The 25,812-nt window shown below is 38.0% G+C and overlaps 4 protein-coding genes and 1 long non-coding RNA gene across 9 annotated transcripts in view; 3 read left to right on the top strand and 2 right to left on the bottom strand.

The window, feature by feature from the left end:
• LOC109713995 (regulator of nonsense transcripts 1 homolog) overlaps window positions 1-10,850 on the top strand; it is a 38,114-nt gene extending 27,264 nt beyond the window's left edge. For 3 of the 5 annotated variants that reach the window (XM_020238341.1, XM_020238342.1, XM_020238343.1), the window contains exons 25-30: window positions 8,199-8,365; window positions 8,453-8,515; window positions 8,608-8,679; window positions 9,468-9,599; window positions 9,728-9,847; window positions 9,933-10,850. In XM_020238341.1, coding sequence (XP_020093930.1) covers window positions 8,199-8,365; window positions 8,453-8,515; window positions 8,608-8,679; window positions 9,468-9,599; window positions 9,728-9,847; window positions 9,933-10,058 — 680 coding nt within the window. In that variant the 3' untranslated portion in view covers window positions 10,059-10,850. Of the gene's footprint in view, window positions 1-948; window positions 1,171-1,247; window positions 1,419-1,569; window positions 1,621-1,713; window positions 1,807-1,918; window positions 2,012-2,182; window positions 2,234-2,359; window positions 2,479-3,448; window positions 3,558-3,792; window positions 3,916-3,997; window positions 4,070-4,346; window positions 4,419-4,498; window positions 4,566-4,914; window positions 5,058-5,133; window positions 5,206-5,287; window positions 5,417-5,971; window positions 6,128-6,220; window positions 6,335-6,427; window positions 6,527-6,598; window positions 6,677-6,985; window positions 7,121-7,569; window positions 7,645-7,772; window positions 7,906-7,988; window positions 8,366-8,452; window positions 8,516-8,607; window positions 8,680-9,467; window positions 9,600-9,727; window positions 9,848-9,932 lie in introns of those variants that run through there. The other 2 variants (XM_020238345.1, XM_020238344.1) reach the window with 2 other exon arrangements.
• Window positions 11,266-15,671, bottom strand: LOC109713638 (uncharacterized protein At5g43822). Its single transcript, XM_020237798.1, has 7 exons — window positions 15,375-15,671; window positions 14,607-14,725; window positions 13,674-13,850; window positions 13,009-13,056; window positions 12,337-12,401; window positions 11,997-12,223; window positions 11,266-11,559 (listed from the first exon to the last, which is right to left on the bottom strand). Exons 1-6 carry the CDS (start codon window positions 15,504-15,506, stop codon window positions 12,180-12,182), a joined length of 585 nt encoding a protein of 194 aa, XP_020093387.1. The 5' UTR covers window positions 15,507-15,671; the 3' UTR covers window positions 11,266-11,559; window positions 11,997-12,179.
• Window positions 16,778-18,390, top strand: LOC109714533 (peroxidase 57-like). Its single transcript, XM_020239208.1, has 4 exons — window positions 16,778-17,006; window positions 17,265-17,444; window positions 17,562-17,721; window positions 17,811-18,390. The coding sequence occupies exons 1-4, from the start codon at window positions 16,788-16,790 to the stop codon at window positions 18,218-18,220; spliced, it is 969 nt and encodes a 322-aa protein (XP_020094797.1). The 5' UTR covers window positions 16,778-16,787; the 3' UTR covers window positions 18,221-18,390.
• Window positions 20,432-22,077, top strand: LOC109714681 (peroxidase 57-like). The gene is made up of 4 exons (XM_020239376.1): window positions 20,432-20,479; window positions 20,596-20,775; window positions 20,958-21,117; window positions 21,214-22,077. Exons 1-4 carry the CDS (start codon window positions 20,432-20,434, stop codon window positions 21,624-21,626), a joined length of 801 nt encoding a protein of 266 aa, XP_020094965.1. The 3' UTR covers window positions 21,627-22,077.
• Window positions 23,070-24,731, bottom strand: LOC109713696. The gene is made up of 3 exons (XR_002217144.1): window positions 24,491-24,731; window positions 24,355-24,405; window positions 23,070-23,098 (listed from the first exon to the last, which is right to left on the bottom strand). It is a non-coding gene; the product is annotated as an uncharacterized LOC109713696 (long non-coding RNA).

Here is a 25,812-nt window from a genome sequence, read left to right on the forward strand (position 1 = left end):
TTTTCTTATTTGCTTGGAAACACAATAATAAGTTCTTGTTGTCATTCGTTGCTTGAGAAGCAACATTTGATTTCATTTCTATTTATATCTGGACAAAGGATTTTGATTTAATGTGAGCATTTATTCTTGCACATGCCTATAATTGCTAAATATGGTTCCAAAACAATATCGTGCATTCATTTGTTCACTATGGTTTATTTCAACTGTCCTCAATCCAACTGTGTCTGCGTACTATTTTTTTTTTCTCTATTTGTTTGGAATATTTGTCATCTTACCAATGGCTAGTGTCTGAGGTGAAACAAACATTATGAGGCTTAGACGTAATTTAGAAATTTTTCTATGCTTTCCGTATGAAGTTCCTGTAACAGCATCTCTCATAGGAGGCATATTCCATGTTGACCTATGTATGTCCTTGTTGGCATGATATTTGTTGTCTGTCCAATACTTTTCGTTAGCTTCTGTTAGAATCTTCTGCAGGCTGAGATGGCGTTTCCGTTTCCTTTCTATGTTGATAGTGCATGCCTCTGGAATTTTTAATCCTTAAGGCACTTTTTCCAACCAGTGACATTTTACATCATAGAATTTGAGAACTGAGACGGCGGTTCCGTTTCCTTTCTATTTTGATAGTGCATGCCTCTGGAATTTTTAATTCTTAAGGCATTTGTTGCAACTGATGACATTTTACATCATAGGATTTGAGAACTGAGTAACCTATAATTTATTTTTATTATACAAAGTATGATCCATTGGAGGTCAAGAAACTTAACAATTCAAACCCTTTTTTTCTTTTTTCTTTTTCTTTTTTTTTTCATACCAAAGCCGCTTAAAGTAAGAGCTGTTGTCATGATGCAATTAATTTTCTAAGATGTTCATTATCCTTCAAGCATCCATCAAACTGTTTTTCACTGGTCACCCCAGGTTAGAGCGAAACATAAGGAGGTTTGCCTACACAAAGACAGTCCATTAGGAGAAACAATCCTTGAGTGCTACAATTGTGGCTGTCGCAATGTCTTCCTTCTTGGATTCATCTCGGCGAAAACAGAGAGTGTCGTTGTTCTCCTCTGCCGAGAACCATGCCTGAGTGTGAACGCATTGAAGGACATGAACTGGGATCTCAGCCAATGGTGTCCACTCATTGATGATAGGTGCTTCCTGCAATGGCTCGTCAAGGTAGTTTATTTGATATATTTGTTTTGTTCGTCTTTAGTTCGTAAATTCTCAAAATGAAATCCGCCACCCCCCCTTAGGTCCCTTCAGAACAGGAACAGCTGAGAGCTCGGCAAATTAGTGCTCAACAAATTAACAAATTGGAAGAGCTTTGGAAGACAAACCCTGATGCGTCTCTTGAAGACCTTGAAAAGCCCGGAGTGGATGATGAGCCTCAGCCAGTAGTTCTGAAATATGAGGATGCTTATCAGGTTTTAAACTTCCCGTGGCTAGTTGTTATTATTATTATTTTCCAGAAGTCTCCATAAACCTGTGTTACTTTAGCTGGTTTATCTTTAAATTTTTAGGAATTTGGTAGTCTCTTTCCGATGAAGATAACTGGTTAATTTTTTCTTTTGGCAGTATCAAAATGTTTTCGCACCACTCATAAAACTTGAAGCTGATTATGATAAGGTATCTTCTCTCTATTTTCCTTTTTCTTCTTCTTTCTTGAACTTTTCACTGGGCATTCACGGCCACTTATCAGCTCAAACTCACAATTTGCAGATGATGAAAGAGTCACAAAGCAAGGATAATGTTACAATACGTTGGGATATTGGTCTTAACAAGAAGCGCGTAGCATATTTTATCTTTCCAAAGGTTGTGCTTTTAAATAGGAGTATCCAAAAAATGACCTTACTTAGTGTTCTTTTTTTTTCATCTTTGTTCATTTCTGTGCAACTAATATCTATATGGATGTGTGGTGTTATAGGAAGACAACGAACTGAGGCTTGTTCCTGGAGATGAGCTGCGGTTGCGATATTCTGGCGATGCTTCTCATCCTGCATGGCAATCTGTGGGGCATGTGGTATGGTTGTTCTTTTTATTTTTCATTGTTTACAAGTCTTTTCGGGAAGGTCATGTGCTCATATGTTACGTTCGTATAAATGCAAGTAGTTTGTTAATTTTAAAATACACTTCATTTTGTCATATTATTTGTTTCTTGGACATAACAAATATATATTTTTCCCTTCAGATTAAGCTTACTGCTCAAGAGGAGGTTGCACTTGAGCTTCGCGCTAGTCAGGTATTACTTTGGATATGCACTTTAGTTCTTGGCAGCACTCATCGCTTTACTTGTAGTTCTTGGCAGCACTCATCGCTTTACTTGTAGGGTAGCATGTGCACGTTTTAATTATATTTTCATTTTCAGGGAGTTCCAGTTGATGTAACCCATGGCTTTAGTGTAGATTTTGTTTGGAAGAGTACTAGTTTTGACAGGATGCAAGGGGCGATGAAAACTTTTGCTGTGGATGAAACAAGTGTCAGTGGGTGAGTTTCATTTCTCATGTTTTTCTGTAGTTTCATTTCAGAATGCAAATTCAGAATTTTCCAAACAGGCAATCGGCCGGCTATGTTGACAGCTGTTTTATGCTGTGTTGTCTACTCAATTTTTCCTGGCTTATGAGAGGGGCTTCATATTTTGGACTTGCTGACTGTGTTGTATTTGACTATCATTTATGAACAATGATATGTTGCTATGCCAGTGGTAGAATTATTAACATGGCCTAACATTATCTGACAATATTATGTGATTGTTGGAGAAAGGTGCAATAAAAGGAAATATATTGGCAGCAGGTGGTGATAAATTTAAAAGAAGTAATAACATACTCACGAGAAAGAATATTTTAGCAATGAGAGAATTCATGAACAATCATTTCGTGAAAAAGCTATGAATAGCGATTGACTTAGTAGTGTCGCCACATGCAATGAGAGTCGGTACTCTGTCATGAATTTGGGAAAAGGGTGATCAGCAGGCAGTGGTAATCCTCTCCTCTCTCAAAGCTAAGAACAAAAAGGTCCAAAAAATTTGGCGAGGATGATGTACCCTCAGTCGTGGTTAATGGAAGGGTTTTCTGATGTTTGTTTTCCTTAAAAGGAGTGCTGAAAAAGCCTCAAAACTTGGTGGTAAGTCTTGTAAGTCCCAGCACTTTGGAAGAGATTTTGTAAATAGAAGAAGAGAAAATCTAATACCTTTTGGAATTATCAATTGGTTTTTGACATTTCTGGGCCTCACGTCCTATGTGCATCAGATGCAAATCAGACTTTGAATGGGAGTAAAAAGAGTCTCTCTCTGACTTAGTGGTCCTCTTGTTTGGTGTTTACAATTGGTTAATTTCTTTGGAACCACATTGGCTTGTCCACTTGTTGTTGGGAGACAATTGAATTTTTCCAAAATAGTTGGTTGGATTATTTATACCGACTGCATAACTGGTTATGTGGGCTGTTTTCCTCTTTCCAGATACATATACCATCATCTTTTGGGCCATGAAGTTGAACTTCAAGTGGTTCGTAATACATTACCTCGCCGCTTTGGTGCCCCTGGCCTTCCTGAACTAAATGCCTCACAGGTATAATTGTTCATCTGAACCCTTTTCTTGAATACCCTATACAAAATCTTCCATTAGTTAACTTTTTCTGAGAAATGAAATTTCTGGGTGAACCGTCATACTTTGCTTAATCTAATGATAGTGCTTCATACAGCTTAACTCAAAGAACTGTCTGGGACAAGCTTCAGCTTGGCTATATAAGCCCTTAGCCTTTATCCAAGTCTAAGTTAGGTTTTGTTTTGTTTTCGGTGGGCAGGTTTTTGCCGTTAAGAGTGTTCTTCAAAAGCCGATTAGTTTAATACAAGGTCCTCCTGGCACAGGGAAAACTGTCACATCGGCTGCAATCGTATACCACATGGCTAAACAAGGTCAAGGGCAGGTAAAGGTTTTGGTCATATAATGTCGACAACCTTAGACAAAGCTATTTTCCATATATCAAGGTTCTTTTTTTCGAATTATAGGTCCTGGTATGTGCTCCTAGTAATGTTGCCGTGGACCAGCTGTCTGAGAAGATAAGCTCAACTGGGTTAAAGGTAAAAATTGAAGGATTTTTTTTCTTACTTTTTGATGGCTTCTTTTCACTTCTTCCTGTTATTTTTTTCTTGGGCACTTTGACTGCATTATCTGCTAGACTTTCTACTTGAAATCGGATGTTTTTAAGGGCCCGTAAGATGTTTTTTTTTAAAATTATGCTGTCGGCTTTTGAAAATCGAGATTTATATTCTATTGTTTTCTTTTCCTTCTTTTTCATTTGCTTTAGTGACTAGATATGCTTTATGAGATTCCGATTTAAATTTCTTAATTATACAGGTTGTTAGGCTCTGTGCTAAATCAAGGGAGGCTGTCATGTCTCCTGTTGAGCATCTTACTCTTCACTACCAGGTAAGTATATGGTTTTACCCCCTTTGGTAACTTTCACCTATGTTCAGCAGGTGGTTAGTCTTTGTGTATTTCTCTTGCAGGTCCGACATCTTGATACATCTGAAAAGAGTGAACTACATAAACTACAGCAACTAAAAGATGAACAAGGTTTATCTTAGTTTTTCTTTATGATTTTCTTTGTTTCATTTTGTTGACTGGTCTGCGAACTATCTTAAAGTGAGTAGAACTACACCATTAGTATGAGACATGAGTAAATACGACAGTACAGTTTGTGGACATAATCTCCTTCTCTTCAACACAGTAGTATCTTCTGGGCGGATAGCAATTTAGGCAGTTTTGCGTTGTTTGGATTTAAGAAGTCTACATCATCTAACTTTCTATGTTTGCATAAAAACTTAAAACACATTTTCTGCTTATTTACAGTTTGGCCCATGTGAAGATGTTGCAAGTCTTATGATCATCCCTTTCATGAGTAAATAACTGCTATATTTTTTAGGTGAACTGTCAAGCAGCGATGAAAAGAAGTTCAAAGCACTAAAACGGGCCACTGAGAGGGAGATATTACAAAGTGCTGATGTAATTTGTTGCACCTGTGTTGGTGCTGGGGATCCTCGATTGGCAAACTTTCGGTTCCGCCAGGTAATGGATGTGTAAGCTCTTTGTGCATTTGGAGTTTGCAGATATGCATATTGAAACTGATGCCTGCTATCTGAAGGTTCTTATTGACGAGTCTACTCAGGCAACGGAGCCCGAGTGTCTTATCCCTTTGGTTCTTGGGGTCAAACAGGTTATTACCGATCTAAATTTGGTCAGTGGTGTTTACTTCCGTGTTCCCATGGTTTCCAATCTAATTTTTAATTCTGTGTCAGGTTGTTCTTGTTGGTGATCACTGTCAGCTGGGCCCTGTCATTATGTGTAAAAAAGCAGCTCGTGCTGGGTTAGCTCAGTCTCTTTTTGAGCGCCTTGTGCTACTTGGACTTAAACCATTCAGGCTGCAGGTGATGGCTGTTCTTCACATTCTAGTTTCTTAATTTAGGATAATTAATTTTCTTGTGATACTAATAGAGTTGCTAGCCATGTTAATTGTATAGACTTTTTGGTTGTCTTTTTAATTGTTTCAATGCCACAATTGAGATCGATAAAGTTTTGACATTTAGTAGGAAAGACTAGAATTATGGCTATAAAGCTAAAAAGAATAAGATCAGCTTTGTCATTGGTTGTATATCTATTATCTCTGGACTCTGTTATTTTTTTAAATGTAAAAACCTGATAAGAAATTGCTTAAGACGTCATTTGAGCTTCATCAGTGCTCTTGGATGTTCAAACTGCACTGCACATGTTCACTTACAAATACACATGTTCATTTACAAAAGTTTTAAGCTTCCAGAAAGTTGTTTGCCATCAATACATTCCTAACATTTATTTCATGCTATATAGGTGGAATTATTTATGCTTGAAATGCATCTACTTCTGTTTTCCAATCTACTGGAATTGCTCGTTGATGTTCCTGTGCTGTGCAGGATTTTGTTTAACACGTGTATTCTAAATTACAGGTCCAATATCGAATGCATCCCTCCCTGTCAGAGTTTCCTTCTAATAGTTTCTATGAGGGTACTCTGCAGAATGGAGTGACAGTTAATGAGAGGCAAACAACTGGAATTGATTTTCCTTGGCCTGTTCCAAATCGACCAATGTTCTTTTATGTCCAGGTAGCAAAACGTTCTCTTAATGATTATTTTTCTTATGTCTAGTCTAGTAGTTGAAGTATATCTTGTTGGTTTGAGGTGTATTCTATTCTGTAGATGGGACAAGAGGAGATAAGTGCAAGTGGAACCTCTTATTTAAACAGAACTGAGGCTGCAAATGTTGAGAAGATAGTAACAACGTTTTTGAGAAGTGGTGTTATTCCTAGTCAGGTACACCTTATCTCTATGGTTTTTAGACATTCAAATACTTGGGTATTCTTTTAGTGTTGCTCGAGTCTATTGCCGGACTCATGAATTATGCAGATTGGAGTTATCACACCTTACGAAGGACAGAGAGCATATATAGTGAACTATATGTCAAGGAATGGTTCACTTAGGCAACAGCTTTACAAGGAAATTGAGGTTGACATCTGATCTTTTCTGCATTTTTTGCCATCACCTTTTGGGCTTTACTTCAATTTCTCTCCCTTGTAGGTTGCAAGTGTTGATTCATTCCAGGGTAGGGAGAAGGATTACATAATTTTGTCTTGTGTTAGGAGTAATGAACACCAGGTTTGTCAATTTTCAATAATCCCTGGCAACATTGTGTCTTCTACCAGGATTTTATTATCATTTACAAATATATCTGTGCTTAATTCGGATTTATTAGAAAACTGCCGTTATCATTACAACCGTTACTTATTTTTTCAGTCACAAGTTAGCTGTAATATGAAATTATGATGGATATCTGTTTGTTAGTGATCTCTTGGTTATATTTTCTTTTTTCTCCAGATTGGTTCTTTTTCTCTAGTTTTGCTAACATTACTTTATATGCAATGTCATTATGGCTTTTAACACTAGACCTTACTTTCTATATTACAGGGTATTGGGTTTCTTAATGACCCACGTAGGTTGAATGTTGCACTAACAAGAGCTCGGTATGGGATTGTCATCTTAGGTAATCCTAAAGTTCTTAGCAAACAGCCTCTTTGGAATAGCTTGTTGACACATTACAAGGTACCATTCACTCTCAAGTACTTCGTTTTGTTGATTTTAGGTGTTTATCCAAGTTTGGTACATGCTATATATTCTATTGCTTTTATTCTTGTAAAAAAATTCATCATGCATTTTGACAATGTACTTCATGGTTGCATGACTTGTGACTGAACTGGCACTTGTGAGTTGTGAGTTGTGAGTTTTGACTGACTTTGTTGGACTCTAAACAGCTCCTATTGAACTGACCTGCCTCTAACACTATCCATTTATCCAAGTGATTATAAAATATGGTAGATCCAAAGTGTTTTAGTTATGGTCTGTTGACTTAATGCATACATTGATATTTGAAACAATAAGCTATGTAGCGGAGAAAATGGGATATCAAGAAAATTTATCATTTTTATGAGCAATTTGGAGTCTTTGACACGGCTTGCTGGGATAGCGTATGTCACTGATTGATTTATGTGTAGGAGCATGAATGCCTTGTTGAAGGACCGCTAAACAACTTGAAGCAGAGTATGGTGCAGTTTCAAAAGCCTAAAAAGGTTTGTTATTTAAAAAGAATTGAGTTTGTTACTTAAAAAGAATGAGTTCTTTAGTCTCTGGTACGGCATTATTTTGTTGATCTAACTTTTATTGATGCCTCCAATTGCTGTTGGTTTTCGGTGAACAGATTTACTATAATAGTAGGCTGTACCTGGGAGGTGGTCAAGGGCTCGCTAATACAGAGAACTTTGGGGCTGTTGGCTCTTCAGGCCTGAATGCTGATAAGAGAGGTGGACGGGGCAAAGGTATCCACATCTTAGGTGTACTTAGTATCTTCAATCCTTTTTATTGGCCTTCACGTTTCAATAAAAACCAATCTGCTTTTACTTTTTGTACAAAACAGGTCATTCTTATGTGCCATTTGGTCCACCGAATGGTACTCATAAGCCCGGTATGCACCCATCAGGGTATCCCCTACCTCGAGTTCCACTTCCTCCATTTCCTGGAGCTCCTCATCCTCAACCCTATGCAATACCAACTCGTGGAGCTGTGCATGGGCCCATTGGAGGGGTACCGCAGGTCCCTCAACCTGGCAATAGAGGTTTTGGGGCTGGTCGTGGTAGTACCGCTGGCCCTATCGGCGGTCACCTGCCACATCAGCAGAACAGCCAACAAGCTTTGGGTGGTATTGGATCGCCTTTTAACTTCCCTCCCTTTGAAAACCCAAACAGCCAGCCCTCTGTTGGGGGCCCATTATCTCAAGCTGGGTTGATGACACAGGTTCACTTTTTTGTTTCTTCTTCTTCTTCTGCCTCCTTCACAATCAACAGATATTCGAATGCCCTCTGAACGTACTTTCATCTTTAGGTACCGGCTCAAGGGCTTAGCCAAGCATTTCGTGATGGATTCTCTATTGGTGGCATGTCTCAGGTACTGGACTAGTGGAAATAGACGTACAATCTCTTTCACACATTTAGTATGCTGTTCTGTTTAGTTGACTTGAACTTTCCCCCGGTGATCAGGACTTCTTGGGTGATGACTTTAAAAGCCAAGGATCTCATGTTGCATACAACATGGCAGATTTTTCTACACAGGTGTGTTTGTCTTCATTTTAGAATTAGATGGTTGGACATGAGGTGGGTGACTCCCTTTTTTATTCTGCTTGTATATTTCTTGATATGAGCACTTCCAATATCTTTTTCAATTCGAACAGGTTCTATTTCTCAATCTTTCTGACTTACTCCTACGGAACTAAGGTCAAAGAGATTGAAAAAGTCAGTCGTAGTTTGATTCAAACATTTCTTGCTCAACTCACCAAATGGAACTAATACAAACTAATGACATGTTAGGCCTTCTCTTTTATTAATCCATGACTTTTTGTGGTGCCTTCAGTTTTGTGTTGATTAGATTCATCAGAATTGTTAGCTTAATTTAAATCACATTATCTGTGACCCTCAAAAATCTTATCACCCATCACTTAATAATATGTCCGATCTATGATAAAATGTTTGTAGAGCAATAATCCTGACCTCTGGGTCAATCTGGGTCAACACATTATTATAGCGAATTGTCCTGATCTCTGGATTAATAGATTATTATAAAGAATTATGTAAAATGATCAATCTGTCCTCAAATCGTCCATCTACTGATGGCCTCGTTATTAAGAATAAAGGGATAAGGGTTAACTATCATCTGTACTGCTTCTGAGGCAACAAAAAGCTTCAGCTTGTGCAATTCTCTCTCCAAACGTCATTTAATCAAGGCCGATACTAACTAATTTTACTTTTGCTATGTGATCTGGAATTTACTCTTTCAGTTAAACTATTGGCGAAGCTTTTGATGCAGCTCTTTTACATGACAAATGAATCGCTTCTCTGTACAGGCCTCGCAAAGTGGGTATGGTGTTGACTATGCCACTCAAGGACCTCAAGCTGGATTCCCTGGGAGTTACCTAAACCAAAACATGCAACCTGGATACTCCCATTTGGGCACCAGCACTGATTTTATTTCTCAGGTTAATTAACTGTTTGAAAATCATACATCTTTCCCTCGTCAGAACACGCTATGTGAAAAACCACCACGAAAGAAAACTAAAGATAGGAAAAGAAAGTTAAACTGGCTAACATTGAACTATCTATGTAGGATTACATGGCCCATGGATCACAAGGTCTTTTCACACAAGCTGGAGTGAATGACCCGTTGCAGGATGACGCATCGCAGGTCCACTTTGGCATGGGTGCACCTGGCCCTCTTCAGTCACAGGTTTTTCGTCTGTGCTTCTTTTCCCTTTATCCCCTGCTCTCTTCCTTTTCGGTGTTAAAAACCCTATCTGTTGGAAATGTTACAGGGACTCATGAACAATCCCCTCTACTCCCAATCATTCGCTCATTATAACACCCAACCCCAAACCCTTCAGCCACCACCACAACAAAATCAGAGCTCGCCTACTCAGAAACTTCACTACAACGGCTGAAACGGTGCAGGTTCATTTTGAAAGTGACGTGGGTGACATCCTTTGCATGCAGATGTTGTGCCTTTTTGCACTGTTAGCGCAAGATATTGCAGGTTTTGGAGATTGCTTGGCACAATTTGTAGAATGGTATGAATTGCAGGCTTGGAGAGATTTCAAAGGTGGCAATGGCTATTGACTTTCATGGCAACCTGAGCTTGGGCTTTTTAACCCTCGAAGGAGGCGATCTCGAGGCCTATCTTCTTTGGATAGAAAGGGCAATGACTATTATCGCCGCTTTGAAAGTAGCCAGCTGGTGATGAATAATTACTGTGAATACATAAGCTGTACTTTGGCGAAGTGAAGCTGCCAACTATATTCACCTGCATATAGTGCATCATGGCGTCGGCCCAGTTTCTGCAGTGCTACGAGGTGGTCAACCCTTGTGGAATCCTTTCGTAATCCTTGCTTTGATGGAGATGAAAACTTTTAGCGGTGCCTTTAATAGATTGATGTATAAAAACATAGGTAATTAATTGTAAGAGACTTGAAAGTGCTGCTGCTCCCTATAATGCAGCTTTTGGAAGCGTGGTTGATTCCTTTTTGTGCGTCATTGTAGCTTGCATGGCTATATCTAATTCTCACAGCTTATGTTTTTATTGATTTTGATATTTGACCATGATTTTGGACGAATGTTTATTTGCCTTGGCTAAGCTTGTTCATCACCAAGATCAGATTTTCCAGGCGCACGCTTTTTATGTAATTTTATTTCGTCGGTTGAGTTGAATATATAAGAGGTGATCGTTTGTTATTTAACAACGAGATGACGAGATGTTAACTGAGAGCGGTCATAATTCTTGAGCTTATAATAAAATGGCTGCCTACTTGAAAGCTTCTAAGTTTGCCGCGGTAGAAAAGCTGTGTGAAGGCCATCCTAGTGTAGTAAGTAGAATTTTGTGCTCTAAGTAAACGGTGGTTGCGTTAATATTAATATTAAGCCTCTGTTGGTGTTATTGAGAGTAGTTAGGTCAAAACTTTCAGTACTATTCAAGCAATAATTACTCTACCAGTTGGATCAAAGTTTTTTTTTTTTTTTTTCGCTCTTGAAGAAAGGTGGAACAGTTTTTTTCTTTTTTCTTTTTAAATATGGTTTTTTTTTTTTTTTTTTTCGCTCTTGAAGAAAGGTGGAACAGTTTTTTTCTTTTTTCTTTTTAAATATGGTGGTCGATGATTAACACACAAAACACTTCACTGGTTGTTTGTTTACAGTAGACACTTATGAGTGGAAAATTTTAAGTGCTCGATTTTCTCAAAATTTAAAAAACCCCTCAGACATCTCTCTTAGTATGACTTACAAATCGCTCAAACCTCTCTTAATATGACATGTACCGTAACTAAATTATGGACGGACTCGCGCAATCTGACATGCGATTTGACGAATATAACTTACCTGTACGTTTGGTAACCGACTCTTCAGAGTGGAGGTATTTACTGATCAATCGTGTAGTTTGAGGATCTGAAACCCCTGCAAAGGAGGAGCAGGAATCAAGTGAATGTTTTGGAGGCAGTAAATTACATCATTGGCACCTATATAAAGAAAAATGGGGTTTGGTTCTGGGACTCAGAAGGGATGGAAATCAAACGTGGCATACCATCAGCCTCGCTGTCAATTTTTCTAACAAATATAATGGGTAACAAACTTAATTAGCAGCAATAGGACCTTTGAAATAGTTAGTTGTTACCCAAATCCAGGGGACTTTTCGATACACACGCATAATTGCTAAAAGCACTTGTCTATCATACCACATTTAATTCCCATCTCTCCACACAACCAAAGTTGATAGTGGGACTACGACTGAAAATGTATTAAAAGTTTAATACCATAACGCAACAAATTAAACTTTCTGGGGCTTAAAGTTAAGCCCGTGCAAGAATTTAGGGACTAAGGGTACTGTAATTTACCTTCCAAAAAGCAGTACCATCTCTTGGAGAAGCTAGCTCTATAGAGCTGGCAGTCTCCCTGTATATTGGATGTCCAGCAAAACAATGCCATACTCTAAGCGGCATAGATAAAATAGAGGTCGCTTGTCCCCGCTGCATCACGCAGAACAATGATAAGCAGCAGCACTTGAATAAGAAACAAGTTCAACAAACTTCGTCTGCAAATATAATGTCGAATATAGATTGTACTGCATCGCAGAAAAGAAAAAAGAAAAAAGAAAAAAGAAAAAAGAAAAAAGAAAATCAGTCATGTGCAGGGAAGATTCATCTACATTCAAACCAAACAGGACTTGCAACGTACCTTCATCTTTTGAGATGTTTGGTTGGTCCATCAAAAGTTGATGGAGTGCAGCTATGTCACTGGAACTGCACCGCAATATTACCAATATCATTCAAGTCAATAAGTTCGCATAAGGAAGTACGATCATAAAGTATCATATAATGCTCAAGAAAAAGGCTAAGGGCCTGTTTGGATGTCAGAACAAATACTTCTTCGGTATGAGAATTTTTAAGTGTGATGACAAAGCATCATTTAATGCTTAAGGAAAGACTTAAAACCTGTTCATAGATTAGGACAAGTTATACGGCGGTAATTTGTCCTGTTTGGAGATTTTTCATTTGTTACAGCAGCTACCTACTATCTATAAGATGCTTTATATGGACATTACATGCAATGCAGTTGAAGACATTTTCCTGCTGGGACCATCCATCAATTATAGCATGCTACTTGAGTAAACAAAGACATGGGGTGAACTAGATATTCGTGTCTCTAGACAAGCCCTCCTTGAGCTCACTGGAAAAGATCCTATGAGTCCATCTCCAGCCGAGAAAAAAGGGCCAATCTTAAGAGAACAAATTGCTTGAAAGACCACGAGTAAACACAGAACATAAAAAGTGATTCATCTCAAAACCTCGATGAAGAAATTACAAATACAGTGTAAAGCACTAAAAAACATGAGACTGGTCAACTTGCCTGCAATTCCATGACAAGGCGGAAATGATTGACGATTTAAGCGCATACCTAGAATATGTAATTTAAGAAAAGTATTAACAGCAGGTCAAGTATAAAGGGAGAAACATACAATAAGATTGTAAAAAGACAAATAATGAAACTAGCTGAAAAGATATGAGAAAATAAATGACAGTAGCTTTACTTGCATTATGTAATCAGAGCAATTTCAGAAGTACACAACCACCAAAGCTGGAAACGATGTTATGTGGCTACTGAAATAGAATATCATGTCAAGACTCAACACATGGTTCTTTCAAATCTATGAATATATTGTTTTTAAAATCAAAAGGGACAAAAAACTCATCACAGTTCTGAAGACTTCATTCACTGCGTCATGATTGAAAGAGACAAATGATTCAGTAAATCAAACCAATATTGTACAAATTAACTATTAAGATGGTTACCAATTAGACAAAGATATATGCGGCATAAGTCAGTACACTAGCTCAAACCGAAATCAGGAATTTGATATCCATGCCTCCCCCCCCAACCCCCCATCCCCGCCAAAAGCAATTTGTTTTTATTCCAGACAAAACGCATTTTTCAGATAATATACTTGATAATGGAGTGCTTAAGATCTATCCAATGAAATAATACACCAACAATGAGAAGAAGATCATCCTTACTCAGACCGATGCATCTCTGATATTGACTTCAGCCCATCCATACAATCTGCGAGGGTTGGCCAAATTCCAATTTGTAATTGCATTTGTTGAACAATTGGTGCAGATCCTCCTTTCAATAATTGGTTACTATCCCGTGAAATTTTATCAAGAGATCTGACAATATCATAAAATTCTTTCCTGAAATATAGAAGCACAGATTTCTATTAGTGGAATAACCATTTTAAGAATTCTTTTTTTAAAAATGTTTTACAATAACACAAAAAACCTGTTTCACCATTGACATATTGAAGTACAGCATAGCTGTCCAAAAAAACATTTATTGTTATCGCCATAATATCTTCTCTACCAACCAAGCCATACTTATGGACCTTCTGTTGAATCACCCTATCTAATATTACTTTCTATGTTTCAGTCCTTCAAGTTTAATTTCAAACATTCAACGAAGCAAAAAAAAAATGACGCATTTCTCACAGGGAAAAAAGCAAATTCTTGATTTCCCGTGCCCAAACTGTCTCACTTAGGCCCAATGACCCTAATGTTTGACGTATGAACTCAATTACGTGCTCAAAATATCAATATTTAAAGTAAATAGCTAGCAAAAATTTATTTCGATCATATATATTACGTGCTATGGCCAAGGACTTCACAGTGACTCAGTGACTCTGTAACGACCGACAAGCTAGGAAGTATAAGAGCTACAGTTCCGAGTAGACAATGACTTATTTGAAATAATATTCAAACCAGCTGAAAGAAGCAATTTCAACAAAATAGAATGGAACAAAGAGATAGATAGCAATTGACTTAAGCTGTTACCAAAAGAGAAAAGGCACAAATTCTACCCAAGTAGCAAAACATGACAAGAACTCCAATATGACAAAATCTACACAAAGCTTCCAATAGCTAACAACAAGAGAGGAACTAAAAGAGGCTCACAAGGTCTCTCTCATGGAACAAAAGATCCTTTCCAAGGTTTCCATCTGTTTCCCCAAGAGCGCCTCTCTAATGGCAGGGACACATCTCAGACCACCATAATTTTTAGAATCTCCAAGAACCTAACAGAAGTACACAAAAAAAAATTCATCCCATCTTATTTGACCAACAAAAGCATTTGTTAATTCATGATCTACAGTCTTCCATCAGAGTAGACAGGACAAAAACCAATGCATACTAGTCAATAATGTTATAGCAATATCAAAGTACTTCTTTTCCATCATAATTTGGATTCTTAGATTGTCAATAAAAAAAACTTTTTATCGCCTTCGGCATTAGGAGGTGGATCCCTTTCCCATCTGTCTTTTTTTTTTTTTTTCCAATTTCCATTATCTCTCTTCTCGTTGTCTGATAAACCTAAAACCCTAGGTTTTATCAAGGATCAGATTTCTCAAACCCTTTTGCCGATAAATCTGCTCCGGGAATCCATTAAAATTCAGCAAGAAAACAATATTTAGTTGCAAGAACCACCGACAACATAGTTAGGGTTTCCCAATTTCGGAATCCAAAATCATCATCGAACTTCTCAACGATTCTAACTATTCACTAGCAAAGAGCAATTCATTCCAAAGAAACATGTCAACGCGACAATTGCCAAAACAAATCGCAAATTCCATTACGATTTAGGATCAGACTCGATTAGAAATCATATAGCGTGAGAATCAAAGAAGTAAATAAGAAAAATGACTAATCGATCGGAGTTTCCAGGACCTGGAGGCGCCCGATTATGGAGGAGGCGTTGGAGAATTGGGAAAGAAGTCGGGATTGGAGCTCGTCCCATCGCCCCATCTCGTCTCTCACCCTCCGATACCTCTGCTGAAACTTCCTTATCGTCGCCTCCATGCCGAAGGCGCGCTCCCGACGCCCGAGAGATCCTGATGATGATGTCGATCTAGGGTTTCTCCAGGGTTTTGGGACGACGACGAAGGTAGGGTTAGGGTTAGGGTTTGAGAGGTTGATGGGAGGCAAGAAGAGAGGGAGGTGTCGGTGGTTCCGTTTCGGATTTTGATCCGTGAAAACGACTCGATTGTGACGAACTCAGCTTATTTATAGTTGTAGTTGTGGATGTCGGAAAAGACCAAGCTCGTCATTGAACCGGGAAAAGCAATCCGGTCCGGTTTTTTTTCCCCCAAATAAAGCTACTCCTCTAACAAGCTACACCTTTTGGTTCCTGTGGGTGACATTTTAATATTATAAATTTTTTTGAATACTAAAAGTGTCACACACCTTTATATTTATGGACAAAAAATAATTTAGCCAGTCGATAATTTATTATAATTGAGACGAATTTTAGAGAGATTGCTATTTATATATGGTTCATTTTAATGCATNGAGGGAGGTGTCGGTGGTTCCGTTTCGGATTTTGATCCGTGAAAACGACTCGATTGCGACGAACTCAGCTTATTTATAGTTGTAGTTGTGGATGTCGGAAAAGACCAAGCTCGTCATTGAACCGGGAAAAGCAATCCGGTCCGGTTTTTTTCCCCCCCAAATAAAGCTACTCCTCTAACAAGCTACACCTTTAATATTATAAATTTTTTTGAATACTAAAAGTGTCACACACCTTTGTATTTATGGACAAAAAATAATTTAGCCAGTCGATAATTTATTATAATTGAGACGAATTTTAGAGAGATTGCTATTTATATATGGTTCATTTTAATGCATTTTAATCGAGGCATCTGAGTAACAAGATACTGCAATTAATATTTAAACCTAATACTTTGACTAATACTACTTCAGCTATAATCCACCTTCTTGGTTGTATTATTGTATATTGGTTCTACTTTGACGATTTGCATTAATAACGTATATTAAGTTTACTTTAGTTTCGATCAACGTTGGCCTAAATGTGTTAATTAATTCAATTAGGTCAACATAATCTGATGAATCTCTCCAACTCATTATATTATATATGTATATAACTGGCAAAATATTATTCAAGGGATTGATTTGGTTGCTGTGCACACGTTGAAATTGCAGGTTCATGAACCCAAACGACGTGCTCACCATTTTTGCACGGATTGGAACAAATTTTAAGTTAGCTTCCCCTTATAAATAGGCTCAAGAACAAGCCATGCATGTAAAATTCCTGCAGCTGTAAAGAGTAGCTATAGGAGATACATGGAGCACCTGATGCGAGCCGCGACCGTCGTAGCTCTCCTCGTCCTCAGCCTCGGCACGGCATGCCACGGTGCGTTGCAATACGGGTTCTATAGCGGGAAATGTGGTTTCAAGGATGTGGAGGCGATAATCCAAGGTGTGGTCAGCGCCCGCTTCGCGAGAGACCCCACCATCGTCGCCGCTCTCCTCCGTTTGCAGTTCCACGATTGCTTCGTCTTGGTAATTCGTTACCAATAGTATACTAAAAAATAGCTTGTTAGTAAATCACACCGTTGGCTACTGAGCTTGTTGAAGAGTCTATTAGTTTAGCTACTACATCATCTGTAAGAGAACGCATGGTAATTAAGTACATCATAATCTTAGAATGATATAAAAACCAAATTAAAGTTTGATGAACTAAGTCCATATATTTTTATCTTCAGTCCCCTTTCATGACTACTCAAACCATACTATACTTGGTGAATCATGTTTATGAAGGGATGCGACGCATCGATACTTTTGGACGGGCCGTCGAGCGAGAAAACGGCATTCCCGAACTTGAGCGTGCGAGGATACGACTTGATCGACGAAATCAAGGCAGCGGTCGAGGCCGCCTGCCCGGGCGTCGTCTCATGTGCCGACATCATAATCGCAGCAGTGAGAGACGCAGTAGCCTTGGTATATATATATATATATATAGCATAAACAAGTTGATTAGAACTATAACTATGATTTCACTGGATAATAATAAATCAATTAAAACTGTGGATTTTTTTTTTCTTTTTTTGAACAAAGGCCGGGGGAATGCCGTATCAGGTGCCAATGGGGAGGAGAGATGGGACCGTTGGGCTCGCATCAAATGTGGTCCTTCCCTCTCCCTTTATGTCCGTACAACAAGCTCTTCAAATTTATCAACAAAAGGGCTTCAATGTGTTCGACATGGTTCTTCAACTTGGTACTACTTTTTTACAAAAGTGTAAATACGTAAATAGACCATTTTGTGAAACCAAAAACATGATTATTATTATTATTATTTTGATTCAGGTGCTCACACTGTTGGAGTCACACACTGTTCTTTCGTCGACGGTCGACTCTACGACTTCAACGGTTCGGGCAAACCGGACCCGAGCATGAACACCGCGCTGCTCAACGACCTTAAACAAATATGTCCCCCACAGTCGTCAACCGATAACATCGTCGACCTCGACCAGAACCCGACGAGTGTTAACAGGGTCGACAACAGCTACTACAGGCAACTGATGCAGAACCGCGGGGTGCTCCCGATCGACCAAGCCCTGGCTTCGGACCCGTCGACGAGGTGGATCGTTCAGCTCCTGGCCTCCACGAACCTGTTCCCGCCCTTGTTCAACAATGCCCTGGTCAAGTTGGGCTCGAACCAGGTTTTGACCGGAACCCAGGGTCAGATCAGAAAAAATTGCCGAGCGGTTAATTGATAATCGTTCCAGCGAAATTTGGCATTTGAAATTAATTTGCTCTGTTTTGCTTATTCTTTCTGTATTACTGGGGTCTTCGCGTTTTGATTTGTGAAATTTAATTTGTGGTTTCATGAACTTGTGGTTGATTTCGATCAAATTAATTAATAAATTCTGCTTATTTCATTGTGCATCTTCCGACGATGTAGGATGCCTATGTTATATGGCATAAAATTGTCGACGTGCAAAAGAACTGAGATATTCATCTGATAACTGCAATGAGTCGTGAGTCTTATATGACGTATGTTTCCGTTATTTGTATTATCTTTTTCCTTCTTCATTTATTCCAACTCTCTGAATAAAAATTTCAGAATGAGAAATGTTACTGCAGGAGAGAACAGGAAATTAATAATGTTCGCAAAGCGCAAAAAGTTTGGTTGATTAAGGCTTAGTTTGGGATTGCGAAAAGATTGCGTTACGTATGGTGAGAAATGACGATGGAAAAATATTTTTGTATGTAATATTGCGTTCCGCATATTGCGGTTAGTTGGTTACGATATATTTTCTGCGGTCCTATTGAAAAACACAGAAATATATCCTTATATATTTCTTTTCAACTCCATTCAATCTAATAGTGTTAGATAGATCTTAATACCAAACTAAGCCTAATAATTGTTTCTCCAAACATTGTAGCAGGTTTTAATTTTAAGATGAAAATAAAGATTTTTTTTTGTGAAAAAAAAAATAAAAAATATACAGGTTTGGACTACTAATTGAGCTACAGAATGAGGAAGAAAATTGGGCCATAGTAAGCCTATTGGGCTCCCAATGAAATTTACGTGGGCTAATCCGACTAGGATATGGCCATATGGGTCGGGTACGGAGTAACGGGTTTAATATTTTGCGGGTTCTAAAAAGATTATTAATTCAAGATTTGTTCACTTCTGTATCACGCTCTGGATCCGATTCGAACATGTCACTGTATAATAATTTTTCATCTTTACATATATTTTCCTATTTTTAAATTAAAACAGTGTCCTTATTCTAACACATTAAAATTAAAATATGTTTTATTTATAAACTTACTAGTTGAGAATGTTTTGAAGCCTTCTCCGGAATGTGGGGCCCACCATTTTATTTTATTTATTAAATTTATTAGATGGGAATGCTTTGTTTATCCTCATCTTTGAAAATGAACTCAATAAAGAAATGTGGGCCCATTTTATTATTTATTAAATGAGAATTATTTTTTTATTTATTAAATGACAATGACTAAGTTTAAGTTAAAATAATTTTCAATGTTTCTAGAAAAAGTATGTTAATTATTCGAAAGCTTACAAAATATTTTATTATTGATTGTCAACATTTTCATCCCAATGTACTGATTTCTTTATTGAATTCTTTTTTGGCTTTCTCTTCTTAAATTATTATCTTCTTTTTTTTTTTTTTTACCTGCTATTTAGTAAAATTGTTATAGTTTTGACGATATGTTTTTGTCAGAAAAATAAATTTGATATTTCTAAAGCTTAATTTGGTATTGAAGTCTATCTAATGCTATTAAATAAAATGGAGTTGAGAAAAAAATATATAGGGATATGCTTCTGCGTTCTCCGATGAAACAGTAGAAAGTATATCGTAACTAACTAATCGCAATATGCGAAACGTAATAATATGTATAGAAATAAATAGAATATTTTTCTATCGTCCTTTTCTACCGCATGTATGCAATCTTCCCACGATTCCAAACGAAACGTAAGTGGTAAAGAAATTGAATAACGGCTTCATAATTAAGTTAAACAAAAAAATAGTAAAACTAAACAAAACCGCTTCCTTCTATTTTAGTTACTAAAAACTTGCCTACTCGGTAAAGTTTACATTTTTTTCTTTTTTTTTTTAATTTCCTGTTTTGGTCGGTTTATGCATTTAATAAAGTCAAGTATGTTGTACTAAAGTATTTACTTTTTTTTCTTCTGATGGTTTTTTCGCATTTGTTAAAGAATTTACTTTATAAATAAAAATAATTTGTTATTTATAAATTATTTATTTAAAAAATTTCGTTACGTAGCATGGATTAGTTTATTATTAATTTCAAAAACGCGTTGGGACGGAAAACAACTCACAATAATAGTAATTATTATTATTGTAATAATAACAAGAAAACAACGAAATTTTTTAAATAAATAATTTATAAATAACAAATTATTTTTATTTATAAAGTAAATTCTTTAACAAATGCGAAAAAACCATCAGAAGNTGCAGTTCCACGATTGCTTCGTGCGCGTACGTCTCTGTGCGTTCTATGTTCGCATGTTTCGATTCCGTTAGACAAAGCCATATATATATATATATATACACACACACTGAAGAAATATTGCTGGATGAATTGTTTTGTGCAGGGTTGCGACGCGTCGTTGCTCTTGGACGGGCCGACGAGCGAGAAAACCGCATTCCCGAACCTGACGGTGTTCGGCTACGACCTCATCGATCAAATAAAGGCGGCCTTGGAGTCGGCCTGCCCCGGCGTGGTCTCGTGCGCCGATATCATCATCGCTGCAACCAGGGACGCCGTCGTATTGGTAACTATACAGAAATATTTAATTTAAGCTATCTCCATTATACATGTCGTACCGTTTATTTTTATTTTTGCTTGTAATCGATCTGTATATAAGTGATGATTACATACTACGAGATTAGAGTAGGTTTTAAATATTGATTAATTGTTTGTTGGTGTGAATCAACTAATTAATTAAGTAATTAGGCTGGGGGCCAAAAGTATGAGGTGCAACTAGGAAGGAGGGATGGGACGGTGTCGCAAGCTTCACTAGTCAATCTCCCGGCTCCCGAGATTTCCGTTGCCGCTGCAATCCAATTCTACGCTCAGAGAGGGTTCGGTACCCGTGACATGGTTCTTCTACTAGGTAAAAGTTGTTAATAAGGGAATTCAATATTCAATATAATTATAATTATTATTTTAAACAAAACAACTGTATTCAGACAATACTTTTTCGACGCAGGTGCTCACACGGTGGGAGTCACTCACTGCTCCATCGTCAACAGCCGTCTCTATAACTGGAACGGGTCGGGCAAGCCGGACCCGAACATGGACCCGTTCTACGTGATGGTACTCCAGAACGTGGCGTGCCCCATTGGCCAGACCTTCGACAACTTCGTCTTCCTCGACGACCCGTCCAGCGTCCTCAAAGTCGACAACAGCTACTACAACCAGCTCCTCAGGAAGAGAGGGATCCTCCCCATTGATCAGGCCCTAGCGTTGGACCCCACCACTAAGCCCATAGTCCAACAATTGGCCGGTAACAATGGACTCTTCCTCACCCAATTTGGTCAGGCCCTGGTCAAAATGGGTGCGTTCCAGGTCCTAACCGGAACCCAGGGGCAAATACGGAAAAACTGCCGCAGAGTGAACTGAGAACCCTCTTCTTTATCCCCGCATAATCCTTAGCCCACGAAGCCCGTTTTGGTCTTTTATCTTTCTCACCCTTTCGTAATTTTCTCTACCTTTCTCGTTGGTTTGATGTTGGGTGCATTACTCTTGATCTATTGTTTCGTTCATTTAGTTGTTTAAGTGAGAAATGTTTGTGGGGGCCTACAAATACTGGTGAAAATAATTACGTAAATTGTTAATTGCTGGCGAGAGAGTTAACGACCAGCAATGTTAATTTGTGATTAATATCTATTTCGCAGTGTACGATTTAGTCGATTCAATAAGAAAGGAGAACGTTTTAATTATTAATTTGGGTATATTCGACAGAGAATTCACTTCAATGTTGCTTCCATTTTTAATTCCACACCTTTTCAGATACAAAGTGTCTTTTGTACTGCTAATGACAGCTTATATGGAGCAATTACAGTTCGTAATGCAGCATTTGAACCATTTAGGTCCACCAAAATTTCAGTAGCAAGCAAAAATATCCATTACATAATCGTGAATGCCTCTGTTTTTTAAAGAGTTTCATGAGCAATAAGATAGAATCACCTCACCCGACCCCCGCAATTAGAAAGGATAACCTAATACAAGAAGTTTGATAGATATATAATTTTATTCGACTACAGCAAGGAGATCTCCAGCCCGGCAAAAGCAGTGTTTCTCTTCGGTCCCTAGATCCACCTACAGATACAAAAGAACGGGGTCAGACAACAAAAAAAAAAAAAAAAACACAAAACTATAATAGCTTCATCAGAACACCAGATTAACATTTTAGATTAGTTCGATGGGTGATATTGGATTTAGGAAGCAAGCCAATTTATAGTAATTCCTTTTGTTCTCAGATATGCATTACCTTCATATGCGTTGATATCTGAAAATAAAACCTTGCGAGGCAAAAGCACACAAGACACAGAGATTAGAAAAGTCTCAAGAGGCGAAAATTAAGGTTCCTCAAGGCGAATGTGGAAACATCAGAAATCAATAGAGTCTACCATGGAATTCGAAATATTCACAGGCGCATTTCTAGCAACTTAAGGAAGATTGAAGTAGCGCTTTGAACTTGGCATGCTAATGCATATTTGATGATATAGTTACTTCATTTGGAGATAGTTAGTCAGATCCATTAAGCACATAAATCCAAGTAGGCTAAAAGCTTTACAGGGAAAAAGAAGTGGATGCATTAAATTTTGCACAAGCTATCAGTATAACAGTATTGATTAACAAGGAGAGAAAATCAAGATTGAGAAAGTTTACCTTCTTTTCCAGATTCCCTTGACCTACATCAGCATCCCACTGAGAGAATTCTGCAAAGACAATATAGGACATTTTGGGTCATAAAGCGCTTTATACAGCATTAGAGCATCCCTGCAAAATGATTTTTGTTGTGCCTCACCCGCCATCGTACCGCTCAAATTTAACAGCAGATTCGGCCACAGACCTCCACCAGAAGATTTCTGTGAACGAACATTCATCTAGTTCTTGAAACATAGAATCAAGTGCTCATCATAAATGTACCACTTGAAAACACCATTCAGTTGCCTCTCATACATGGATAATTCAATTCTCTAGATCTGCCCAAAGAGGATATCCTATCGGATAGATACACACCGGCTACTTCACAGATACGTAGTACATACTTCCTTTGCATATCTGATATGTCTAAAGAAAATTTGATACAGCATGTCCATACAGCTCAGACTCTGAAATACTTTTATGTATATAGAAAGCAGTCTATTGCCGACGATTTAGAGAAGTCCCAACTTTTCTGAACAACCATTTCAGTTCACACTATTAAACCTCATCCAGATCCATGTGCATATTTATGAAGAAAATCTTAAGATGCTATGGCAGGTATGCAGTCAGTACCTACAAAAATATTAAAATTTGTTTCATATTTTCTTGCAGATAAAGTGGACTAAGAGGAAACCCAATTTCTCAAAGTGACTTCTTTTAAAGATTGTTCTTATATGGCCATTGCTCTTATTCTTTCATCTTATTAGCCGGGGAGACTCATATACTCGTTCATCCTCCTTACCAGCTAATCGCATATCAACTTTTAAGGGCATAATTGGCTACCTTACATCTTTACAATAAAGAGTATTAACTAGCACATTAACTAGTACTATCATCTTCTTTTTCTCTACCCTAAATAAAAAGAACATAATCAACAACCCATAATACAAAATTTTGTCCATCATAAGCACATTGCTAAAACTGTGTTCGACCTTTTAGATTGTTGTCAACGCAAACAACATCTTTTCGCAGTTGTCTTAAATCAATTGGTCCACTTTATATTCATTACATTTATCATCAGGCCACTTGATTCAAAATCCATCAACAACCTTTTTCAGCAATTTGTTTAACTAAATAGGAATTTAATGCAATAGTAGCTAATACCTACTTCCTTCTTAAGCTGTTCAGACACTCGGGAAGTTCCAAAATTTAAAGAAATATTTATCTACAGTACTCTGAATGTACTAATTTTACTGTTGATCAGATAACAGAATGAACATAGGCATATAGCTTATTCCTTATCGGTTATCAGAGAAAAAGAACAGCAAAAACTGAAATATTCAGATTAATTAAGAATCCTACTTAATCGAAAGCGGTTAAAGAGTAAGAAATAGTGCAAGCTATCAAAATCTACAAATATAGGTCATATATCTGCAAAAACTAAAAAGGAAAAGAGATAAAGGATGAAGATCGAGACCTCCGGAAGCTGCTCGAGTCGAACAAGCACTCTATCGGCTTGAGGAACCACCTATATAAGGAATAAGACACGCCATTAGAAGCCGAGAGAGAGAGAGAGAGAGAGAGAGAGAGAGAGAGAGAGAGAGAGAGGACACCTTCGAGGGCTCCCATTTTCGTGCGGCGACGCGAAGGGCGCTGCGGCGGCGAGGAACGGGGAGAGAGCGAGGAGAGGAGAGAGAGGACGGGGGAGAAGCTAGGGTTTGAAAGGACTGTGATAAGGGTTTTGTTGCGGCGGTGAGGAAGGAGGAAGAAGAAGCCGCCATTAGAGAGACAGAGAGAAATGTGCGACGAGGGATAAGAAGTGCTTTTCGCTGCAGCGAAAAATAAGCAGCATCCTAATCGACGATATAAGGGAGCTTCGAGGAGGATCGGCCGGGTTTCTAGAAGGTTCGATAGGAGGAGAGAAAAGCCCATTCTTTGGGTCCACAACTCTTTGGGCCGTTCCAAATCTTGGGTGAGCCCATTCAATTCAGGCCCGAATTTGACAAAGTTGGCGGATCCCTTGTGGGGCCCGAGCCCACAAATGGATTTATCGTGGGCCTAGTTTCAGCTTAACTCGGCATTTTCGGAGCTTTCGCCGCCGAATATAGCTGACCTAATTTGAATATAGTTCGGCATTTTGCGGCCTTTCGCCACCGACTACTACCGACGCATTGAAATGGTGGCGGCTAATTTCAAAACACGTGGCTAATTCTTCGATTTGTTAAATATATTTTTGAGCCGGTGTACTATCAAATCTATTTTCAGAATAATATAGTATTACAGCTAATTCAAAACCCTTCTTTCTCCGAGACAGTTTTTATCATTTAACTGAGTCCCCATCTCCTCTTTTATCTGTTAATTCTATACTTCTTGATTGATCTTTTGGATAACACGATTGATGATTAAAACTTAAAAAAAAGAGAAATGCATTGTTTTAGTGTTAATCACTCTAAGGATGATATATCATTGTTGATGAGACTATTAGAATTTTCTCAGTTTCCTTTTTTGTTTTTTTTTTTTTTTCAGTTTAACTTAACCCGTGAGGGAAGCAGCAGATGGAGAGGCCATTACTAAGAAATTATGAGCATGACGCAGTCTATGTATAGACCGGTCCAAGGCCTTGAAGGGTGATTTATTTGATTAGGATGGCTTTTTTGGTAGTTGAGAAAAATAATACAAAAACCACAATTGTCCCCCTCATTCAAGTGCATGTTATTGCATTTTAACTAGAGCTATCGACACAACGACACAGCAGTAGACTGAGTAGAGGCGATAGTTACGTCCTCATTGCGGTGCTAGCTCTACCATGTGCTCGTGCCGGCTAACTGGCTGAATCGATCACCAAGTCGCTCATCTAATTAACTATAACTTCTTGCTCAGTTTCATGTTTTCAATTTTCCTTTCTCAACCTGGTTACTGCTTTATTACAGTAGAA

Source organism: Ananas comosus, linkage group 8 (genome assembly GCF_001540865.1).
Source record: "Ananas comosus cultivar F153 linkage group 8, ASM154086v1, whole genome shotgun sequence".
Classification (NCBI taxonomy): domain Eukaryota; kingdom Viridiplantae; phylum Streptophyta; class Magnoliopsida; order Poales; family Bromeliaceae; genus Ananas; species Ananas comosus.

Excerpts from the sequence above, each read along its gene's own strand:
- LOC109713638 (XM_020237798.1), bottom strand. The coding sequence starts at position 15,506 with ATGGAGGCGACGATAAGGAAGTTTCAGCAGAGGTATCGGAGGGTGAGA. Across the intron at positions 13,057-13,673 it reads TCAGAGATGCATCGGTCTGA|GTATGCGCTTAAATCGTCAA; the intron begins GTAAGGATGATC and ends TACATATTCTAG. Across the intron at positions 12,224-12,336 it reads AAACATCTCAAAAGATGAAG|TACAATCTATATTCGACATT; the intron begins GTACGTTGCAAG and ends TCTGCGATGCAG.
- LOC109714533 (XM_020239208.1), top strand. The coding sequence starts at position 16,788 with ATGGAGCACCTGATGCGAGCCGCGACCGTCGTAGCTCTCCTCGTCCTC. Across the intron at positions 17,007-17,264 it reads TCCACGATTGCTTCGTCTTG|GGATGCGACGCATCGATACT; the intron begins GTAATTCGTTAC and ends ATGTTTATGAAG. Across the intron at positions 17,722-17,810 it reads CGACATGGTTCTTCAACTTG|GTGCTCACACTGTTGGAGTC; the intron begins GTACTACTTTTT and ends ATTTTGATTCAG.